At 46.7% G+C, this 10,351-nt stretch overlaps 1 protein-coding gene across 1 annotated transcript; it reads left to right on the forward strand.

Annotated features, from left to right (window-relative positions):
- The first annotated feature begins 1,780 nt into the window (after positions 1–1,780).
- Positions 1,781–8,739, forward strand: LOC125510264 (phospholipase D delta-like). Its single transcript, XM_048675386.1, has 10 exons — positions 1,781–3,344; positions 3,977–4,093; positions 4,459–4,653; positions 4,830–5,102; positions 5,184–5,252; positions 5,423–5,570; positions 5,928–6,076; positions 7,227–7,397; positions 7,928–8,125; positions 8,218–8,739. The coding sequence occupies exons 1-10, from the start codon at positions 2,370–2,372 to the stop codon at positions 8,509–8,511; spliced, it is 2,589 nt and encodes an 862-aa protein (XP_048531343.1). The 5' UTR covers positions 1,781–2,369; the 3' UTR covers positions 8,512–8,739.
- Positions 8,740–10,351: the final 1,612 nt, after the last annotated feature.

The following is a 10,351-nucleotide window of genomic DNA, read 5'->3' on the forward strand; positions in this document are numbered from 1 at the left end:
TGGAAGTCTTCAATGCCCAACATGGGGACAAACCATTCATCCTCACCCATTGTTGGACGGTCATTTGTGATTACCCTAAGTTTAAGGAGAAATATGTCGTCCAAAAGAGGAATGGAGGGCGGGAGACGGTCGTTGAGCATGGTGAAGGTGAGAGGCGGCCAAGGGGGAAGACCAACTCGAAGGTGGATGACAAGCATGATGCGGCCACATTAGTCTTGCAAGAAATTTTGAAGGGGTTCCTGACCCAAAAGAAAGCGAGGGAGAAAAGGAAGCGGCAAGACAAGGAGGATCAAATGAAAGGCCTACATTGAGATACAAAAGAAGAAGCTCGAGATTGAGGCAAGCATTGCAAAGACAAAAGCAAAAGAGGTGGCACTCGCGGTAATGGCGAAGGAAAGGAAGATCATGACAGTCGACTTGACCAAGGTGTTCCAAGAAGAAGGGTTTGATTCGAGAAGATACAAAAGGAGATGCTCGAGGTAGATGGATGAGCTATGGTCGGGGCGCGATCATTTTGTATGCCGGCAAGAACTCTGGCCGAGATGCATGAACTATGACCCTTTCTTGTGTGCTGGCAAGTGTGTCCACAAAGACTATGGTAATTATTTTATACTGGCATGAATGCCGGTTGCTGGCATGTATGCCGACAAGAACTATGACCGTTCTTGAAAGTATACGTTTGTGCTAAAAAAATCAGCAGGATAGATGAAATGGATCGGCCGATTGAGTGCATTGACGAGACATGGGTTGACGTGGACGGTCGGCGTGCCTTGAACCAACTTAAACGGATAAAAAAGGATCAAATCCGCATTCGTTTGTTTGGTACAAAAAAAAAGTCCACGTTTGTTTGGGTTGGGCCTTGAAGTTGGCCTAACCTTCAGTCCGCTTCGCACGCGCGCATGCTTTTCCTGCCGCTTCTGCTTTGTGCGTTACACCGGTTGGAGGAAATGGCACCAAACAAACCCCGTCTCTAAAATCTAAAATGGAAACGGCGCCTATATCCTACAGAAACGACCCCAGAAAGAAAGTAACTCCCGAACCCGGCTGTAACAAACATCCACGCACCAAACGGCCGGAGTAGTACTATAGTGGCGCCAAAACGGCCGGACCCTACCAGGCTACCACCGAGTCGGGGAGCGTTTATCCTCCAAAAGAAAAAGAAAAAAAAAGAGTCGGGGAGCGTTGGAGAAGTTGGATTTGGGGTGGGGGAGCGGAAGCCGACAGACAGACCGCCCGCCACCGAGCAACTCCCGGCGCCAAAACGGCCGTACGCCCCCTTAGCTCCGCCAGCTCGGCCTTCCGTTCCGTGGGCGCGTCCAGCGCAGCGGGAGGCCACCTCGCCTGCCTAGTTTGACCCACTCCCGCTCCGCTCAGCGCGGCGCCACGCGACCCGACGCGTACGCCATCAACATCACCGATCCACGCACACGCCCGCGACGTGCCCCGCCGCCCACCGGCCACCTCATCACCAACCACCCACCCGCTCTAGAGAGAAGGAGGACCCGAGAGAGAGTCCATCCCGCAGCGCAGGGGATCCAGATCACGCGGACTCGGCCGACCTGAACCTGCCCGCACGCAACGCAGATCCCCACCCAACCCGACCCCGACCACGCGCGCGCGGCCCTGGGACCCGGGCCCGGCCTCCCCGATCGGATCTCGCGGGCTCCACCGGTCAGCGCCCGTTACGCCGGAGCCGGCCGTACGCGCGACCGTTGCGCCCGCGTTCCATAAAACGCACGGCAACGCCCAGGAAAAAGCCGTTTCTCCCCCCCTTCACACCCCCCCCCGCGCGCCAGAAAAACAGTCGCTCCACTCCTCCGGTTAAAATACTCCACCACCTCAAGTAACTCCAGTTCGTTCGAGATTACATTTTCCCTCTTTGATCTGCAGTGCAGAGATCTTTTTTGTTGTAATTCCATTTTGAATCTTCTGAGCCTCTTTTTCATCGATGTACGTAACTGTCTCGGAATGAATCCATGCAACCCCTTTGCTTTGCCCATAATAACAATAAGAAATCGGCAGTGGAGCGTAAACCCCATGCGTTATTAGGACTATTTCTGTGGAGAAAAGTAAAACCCCATGCGTTATTAGTAGTAGTATTTCTGTGGAGAAAAGTAAAACCCATGCTATTTTAGGCTAGATTGCCAACGCCGAGATCCTCCACCACCTCACCACCCACCTCCTCCTCCAGCTTTGCCGTTCCGGTCCGCCTCCTCCCCGCGTGGGTGGCCTCGCCTCCCCCACCGGAATCCCCGCCGGGTACCTGGGGGCCGTCGCCGCGGTTGCGCAACAGGCGGGACCGGGGGCCCGGCTCCGATTCCAAGCTGGCCGCCGCCGCCGCCACCGCCCCCCGCTCCGCGTCGCCGTCCATGGCGTCGTCGGGCGGGGACGAGTCGCCGTCGCCGGCCAAGCCCGTGCTCCTGCACGGGGACCTCGACCTCTGGGTCGTCGAGGCGCGGCTGCTGCCCAACATGGACATGTTCTCCGAGCACATCCGCCGCTGCTTCGCCTCCTGCGGCACCGCCTCCTCCTGCGCGCCCCGGCAGCCCCCGCCCAACAGCCGCGGCGTCGGGGAGGCCGGCAGCCGCCGCCACCACCACCGCAGGATCATCACCAGCGACCCCTACGTCACGCTCTCCGTCGCCGGCGCCGTCGTCGCGCGCACCGCCGTCATCCCCAACAGCCAGGAGCCGCGCTGGGACGAGCAGTTCTTCGTGCCGCTCGCGCACCGCGCCACCGTCCTCGAGTTCCAGGTCAAGGACAACGACACCTTCGGCGCGCAGCTCATCGGCACCGCCTCCGTCCCCGCCGACCGGGTCGTCGCCGCCGCCGACGAGCTCGAGGAGTGGGTCCCCATCGTCGGCACCAGCGGCAAGACCTACAAGCCCCGCACCGCGCTCTTCATCCGCTACCGCTTCCGCCCCTTCGCCGCCAACCCGGTCTACCGCCGCGGCATCCCTGGCGACCCCGACCAGCAGGGCGTCAAGGACTCCTACTTCCCGCTCCGCCACGGCGGGAAAGTCACGCTCTACCAGGACGCGCACGTCAACGAGGGGGACCTGCCGGACGTCGAGCTCGAGCGGGGGAAGAAGTTCGAGCACAACCAGTGCTGGGAGGACATCTGCCACGCCATACTCGAGGCGCACCATATGATTTACATCGTCGGCTGGTCGATCTACGACAAGGTGAAGCTGGTGCGCGAGCCGTCGTCGTCCAGGCCGCTCCCGGACGGCGGCGAGCTCACGCTCGGAGAGCTGCTCAAGTTCAAGTCGCAGGAGGGCGTCAGAGTGTGCCTGCTCGTCTGGGACGACAAGACGTCCCATGACAAGCTCTTCATCAAAACGGTGAGACATTACGACCTGGTAGTTCTGACTCTAATTTCACAGCTTAGTTTGGATAGCCGTCGGAAACGTCCCCAGATGCATTTGATGTTGACTTGATTGCGAGGAATTCTTTGGATTTTGTTCCATAATAGGGATTTATTATTCCCCAGCTTGGTGCATTTGAGTGTTCAGTCAAGTAGTACTTGTTCATAAGTTTTTTGAGAGGTTACTTGTTCATAGGTAATTTCCATATTCGTAGGAATATAATAGAGGGTAAACAATCAATCGATGACTGTTATAGACTTGCAACAATCAACTGAACCTGGATATTCTTATCCAAAAAAACCTGAACCTGGATATTTGGCCTGGGGGTGTTCTCTCTGATTCCAGTTTACCATAATCTATGACCATACGTCTTTTCCGAACTCACACCTCGGCCGTGTTCTCCAAATCTACTAATTAGTATGCACAGTTTATTTTTTTGATTAAAGGGGCCACATGGCCCGCATTTTCATTCATAAAAGGGTGCACACTGCACAGTTTATGATCCCCATCATAATTCACACTTGCTCTTCCTTTTGATAGTGCTGTTCTTTAAAGGGGTTCTATGTCATAATATCTGAGAGTAAGTCCTCCTTTCTATGCTTTTGCAGGGTGGTGTGATGGGAACGCATGATGAAGAAACTAGAAAGTTTTTCAAGCATTCCTCAGTCATCTGTGTTCTTTCACCTCGATATGCCAGCAGTAAGCTGAGCATTTTCAAACAACAGGCAAGTTCAGGCAGTTTGCTTGTACTTTATTTGTATTTTATTTCTTTTGTCGATAGGCTGCAAGTAATTGCTGTCATCATAAACCTTAAGCAGGTTAATATTTACTCATGCATCCTCTTTTAGGAGAATTTGAATGTTCTCTAAAATCATGATGTGTGTGTTGGTGCCTTATGGATAGTGAATGATACCAACTAAGTTGGCAGTTAGCTTTATATATATATATATAAATAAAATCAGGAGGTCACCGTCATGTTGCTTTCAGAATAAGCATCATCTCAGTCTTGTGAATATCTTTTGTATTCTGCAGGCTACTCATATGCTCTCCTTTTTGCCACATTTGGCAATCTTGAACTACTATCTTGCAGGTTGTTGGGACATTGTTTACACACCACCAAAAATGTGTGCTGGTTGATACACAAGCTTCGGGAAACAAGCGGAAAGTTACTGCTTTCGTTGGGGGCCTAGATCTTTGTGATGGGCGTTATGATACTCCTCAACATAGGCTTTTTAAAGACCTTGACACAGTATTTGAAAATGATTTCCATAACCCAACATTTTCGGTGAGTTCATTTTTGCCAATATGTTTTACTCTATGCTTATCAAGTTGAAGTCGAGGAAGTAAGCTTCTGGGAGCCGGTGCCATGTGTGAATGCCTGACTGCCAGAGCTTATCTTGCACCACATTATTCTCATTGAGTTTTAATCTTCCTGTCATCATATGTATTCCCTTGATGCAGGCAGGCGCAAAAGGACCGAGACAACCATGGCATGATTTGCACTGTAAGATTGATGGACCAGCTGCCTATGATGTCTTGAAGAATTTTGAACAACGCTGGAGAAAGGCATCCAAATTCCGTGATCGATTTAGGAAAGTATCTCGCTGGAAAGATGATGCCCTGATAAAGCTGGAGCGTATCTCGTGGATACTTAGTCCTTCACCTAATGTTCCAAATGATCATGTTAGTTTGCGGGTTTCAAAAGAAGAAGATCCTGAAAATTGGCATGTTCAGGTCTTGGCACTGCTCTTTAAGTTGTGCTTATGTCAGTACTTGTGAATTCTAGGCACTGGTTAACATATATTAATTCTTCAGGTATTCCGGTCAATTGACTCGGGCTCTCTAAAAGGATTTCCTAGTGATTGCAAAGAGGCTTCAAAGCAGGTTAGTTTGGCACGTCTCATTATACTCCTTTGCAATGTTCAATAAATCCACATCTATATTGAAATTTGTGGTGCTGTTTCACTTTTTTTTTCCATTTTTACCTTGTCCTGTACTATTTGGAACTACGTTCTTCTTGTATAAAGTACTTACCATTTAATGGACTTGTGCAGAATCTTGTGTGCCGAAAGAACCTCATAATTGATAAGAGCATTCACACAGCATATGTCCGGGCAATCAGATCAGCGCAACATTTCATTTATATAGAAAATCAGTATTTTCTTGGTTCTTCGTACGAGTGGCCATCCTATGTGAATTCAGGTTTGGGGTTCTTCCTTTGTATCCTGTCTGAAACATGGAATATTTGATTGTTAGGTATAGCATACCTTCCACAGTTGCATGCATATTCTTCTGCTGGTAGAACAAGGCAAAACATGCACCACATAATGCAGGGAGAACATAGATTTAGTTTGCTCTTCATACTTTTATTAGATAGGCTACATTGCAGGGGGAATATGGATTCATTTTGCTCGTCCTGCTTCTATTAGACAAGCCACATTCTTTTTGTTTCATTGATGCCTTTGTTGCTGTCGGTCTGTTGTGTAAATTCAACATTGATGTTTAATTTTATGACATGATCTAGACAAACTGGAATTTTGATCCCTTGGGATGTTGCAGGTGCTGACAATCTGATACCAATGGAATTGGCCCTCAAAATTGCAACCAAGATTAGAGCTGGCGAACGGTTTGCAGTTTATGTAGTCATACCAATGTGGCCTGAAGGAGTCCCTACCTCGGCCTCTGTGCAAGAAATTCTTTTCTTTCAGGTAAGCTCTATTTTGTAAAAAGCATTATAGCAGCTATTAGGAAACTCCAAATCTGAGATTTATTGAGATACTGAAATTCCAATCTGAGATTCAGTGAGATATGGAGATCTCATTCGACCTTGTAATTTCAATCTTCTACCAATGAATGAATTTCCATTTGAGTGCACGTTGGCATACTCCCTGCCCCTGATGTGTATGCTGTTTTTGTTTTGTTTTAATACAATATTACTCTACTTTATGACCACCCCCCTTTGTTTAGTTCAGCGCTATTCTATTCTCATCTTCGTTTTGGTAAAAACAATCTCTCACTATCAAATGTTACCTTGGTGATCCTTTTTGCTCAGCAGCAGTAAAATTTCATAGAGGCAATGTAGTATGTAATGTCGTTATTGCTGTAAAATCTGCGGTAGTGCAATTCTGATTGTATGCGAATGATGATTATCCCATACATGCCTACGATATTATAAAGAGATCTTCCGATTTGCCCCTTTTGTAAGCCTTTAATTGTCCATGCCACTGAAGGCAGGGAATAGCTCTGAAAAATCTAATGAAGATGATACAATAAATTTTACTTTTACATGCATGTATGTTGAATTACGAAGTTCGATATAGAACCAGGGGTTACAACAGTGCACAGGCTTCGGATGTTTTTTTTCTATTATTAAAGGGTTCTCATGGTCCCCATTTTCATTACAAAAGTGGTGTCCTGTACAATCCTATGCTTAACACTATCCCTACATCCCTGATACACAGGCCGTATCATGGGATGTCTCAAGATCTTACTACTAAAAAGCAGCCACAAAACTAAGCATCCGCTAAAATAAGGAAGACCAAAGTTCAAAAGCAACCGAGCTTACAATGACAAGCTTCGGATGCTTTTCACAAATTAGCATGTGAAGTATCCCATAGGCCCTTCCACCACTCCTATGTTCTCCTGCTGGGATCACTTCACCCATGATTCATCAAAATCCATAATCTACACTCATAGTTTTCTGCCTGACGGCTGTTGATACTTGATAGGCTTGATTCTGCAAGAGAGGATATACAGTATAGTGTGACACAGTTCACTTGTAGGCTTCCCCATAAAAAGACAACTCACTTGTAGGCTTGAATAAATTAAAAATACTAATTGTTTGTTCTTTTCTCACAGGCTCAGACAATGGAGATGATGTATGGAGTAATCGCACGAGAGCTCAAGGCCATGAATATTGAGGATGCAAACCTTCAAGATTACTTGAACTTTTACTGTCTGGGCAATCGGGAAGAACCGTCAACAGATGGTAGCCCTGAGTCAGATAAATCTACAGATAAAAGTGCAGCGGTAATGTCTTGTTGTATTCTTCATTCCTTCATAGAAAGAATATTTTCTGAAGTTGGTACGTAGTATCATCAGTTTTAAGCCTTGCTTGTCTAGTACTCTAGTGGACATTTGGCTAAAGTTCTAGTGGATGTCAAAACATACAGATAGCTTGCTAGAGAAATGCTGAGGCATCATTGGTTTGGAAAGTTGCTTTCTTACCTTAGGTTACCAAAATGTTGGTTTAGCCAACTGTTGGTGTGGTAGGATCTTTATGTTTGTCAATGCCGTTCAAAAGCCTGAAGCAATTACTGTTACATTGATTGACGTTTTCTTTTGTTTCTATCCTTGATCGTTGTAATTTATAGCACCCCCCCCCCCTCTTAAATTGGTGCAAGGAATGTTTTTTTCTTTATGAGTAACATGGTGTATATACGACCGAAGAGTTGGCAAACATAATTTACTCATCATGAGCATTGTTCCAGCTTTTCCTTTCCTAAAAGTTTAATATGAATTAACACAGTTATTTTAATCCCCCCTTTGAAAATTGATAGGGCCTGGCTAGAAAACATCGGCGGTTCATGATCTATGTTCATGCAAAAGGGATGATTGTAGACGATGAATACGTCATTTTGGGCTCGGCAAACATCAATCAGAGATCCTTGGCTGGCTCGAGAGATACCGAAATTGCAATGGGTGCCTACCAGCCTCATCATGCATGGTCTTCGAAGAAGGGTCATCCTCACGGCCAGGTTCGTGGACTGGCTTTCTCCTCCAGCTTCTTTTTTACTGGTTAACAGCAGAGGCTTCGTTAGAAATGTTGTAACCTTTGTCTTGGTTGCAGGTATATGGGTATAGGAACTCCCTCTGGGCAGAACACCTTGGTATGGTTGATGACCACTTCAAGGAACCTTCTAGTCTGGAATGTGTAAGATTAGTGAACCAAATAGCCGAAGAAAACTGGGAAAGATTCGCATCAGAAGAGATGAAAACGTTGCAAGGGCACCTCCTCAGATACCCAGTGAAGGTAGAGTCCGATGGTAAGATCGTCCCGCTGCCCGACCAAGAATGCTTCCCCGACGTTGGTGGCAAGATCTGCGGCGCTCCGACCTCGCTTCCTGATTCGCTGACGATGTAGCATCACAGTACTGACTTCTCTTCAGGGTCCAAGCTGGTTCTTTTGCTCACCTGTAAAACCTCTCTGAATGTCTTGCCGACGGATGGTAATCTGTGATCACACACTGTGTGGCGTATAGGGAAAGCACGGGCTGTTCACGGTGTGTTGTAGAGTTGTGCCTTTGTAAGATTTTTTCTACAGTCTGTACATGAGACAGGACAGGGTCATTGATAGTTTTGGACATCTCTACTGCGAACTGTTCACAACCATTTTCATTTGGTGCCATGTGTTTTGTGCTGGCAGCTCTTCCCACAGAAAAAGTGTGTTCAACACCTGAGGAAAAACCAGCTAAAAACTGTTGCGAGATGTTGAACAGAAAAGCAGCACTAGCCCCCGTCGCCCCGTGGCTGTGCTCGTCGCTCCATTGCCACTCACAGCGTGAGCAGCATGACGTTCTGGAAAGCTCTTGCGGAAACTCATGAAATGCACCTGCCATGCCATGGTTTATATGTGTAAAGTACTCCTTCTGTTTCTAAATGAAAGATCTCTACAATTAGTATATGGATATACTAATTGAGTGAATCTACGCTTTAAAATTTGTCTATATACATCCGTATGTGGTAGTTCATTTAAATCTTAAAAAAAACATTTAGAAACAGAGGAAGTAGTACATAGTAGGTTATTGGTTCTAAATTCCTATTATCGTTGAGTGATATGCAGTCAATATGCATCTTGTATTTGAAATTAGTTACGTACACCCTCTGTCGGAAAATACTTGTCAAAAAAATGAATGAACTAAAATACATTTAAATACATCCATTTCTCTGATAAGTATTTCTTTTAGAAGAAAAAGGCTCAACACCCTGGTTCCATTGCATGCCACGAAACCACCGAACATCTTTGGTTTTGGAGCTACAAGGCGCACGGGTAAAAACATCAGAAAAGCTGCCCCAGCAAAATGAAAAAACCATACAGTCTACACTCCTGAAGGAGCAAAAGAGACAAAGAGCGAAGACCACACCCAGTAAGGGCTACAACCAGCATACATATTCAGAGGTTAAGAATCACGACCAGCTAATAAATCTATGTCTTCATAGCGAGAAGCCACCCCCGAAGCAAGGAGTCCTTTCACAGCACTGGTTCAGTCCTAGCCAGGGTGAGGAGAGGCGGTGCTCGCGCCAAATGTTCCATCCTTTGCACCAGGAGACGACATCTCCTCTTGGCGGGATCCGCGCACCTGATCTCCCATAAGGTTAAAAAGGAAGCTGCCTTTTGCCACATAACCTGCATCCCAAGCCAAGGCACAACATTAAAGCAAATATCGTTACGATATCTCTAGAGAGTCCATAATGCAGCTGCATGAAGCATAATATCTGCAGTTTTGTTGTCATTTCTAGCCCATCAATCCGAAGCCCATGCAAGTTAAGCTCAATGTTGCTCCCTATGGGGCTAAAAATCTCTCTCCAGAGTTCTCTCGCAACCACACAATAAAAAAGAAGATGATTAACCGATTCTGCTTCATTACAGAACAGACAGGTAGTATCAGCTACATGCTGTCTTTTCAGAAGATTGTCTCTGGTGAGTAGCTTGTTTCTCACAAGCAACCAGAGAAATATCTGAATTCTCTGAGGAACATTAGCTTTCCAGATCATCATAATATTATTTGGAGTCACTCCTCTAAAATTCACAAAATTATAATAAGATTTAACAGTGTATACCCCTTAGGCTCCAGATCCCAAATAATAGTGTCATCACAATCATTTAAGCTCAGATCCTTGACTACACTGAAAAGATCATTCCAAGCAGCAAGCATGTCCGGCGAAAAACATCTCCTAAAGTTAATTTTCAGGGTCACGCCATC

The sequence above is a fragment of the Triticum urartu genome, chromosome 5, assembly GCF_003073215.2.
Source record: "Triticum urartu cultivar G1812 chromosome 5, Tu2.1, whole genome shotgun sequence".
NCBI classification, from domain to species: Eukaryota; Viridiplantae; Streptophyta; class Magnoliopsida; order Poales; family Poaceae; genus Triticum; species Triticum urartu.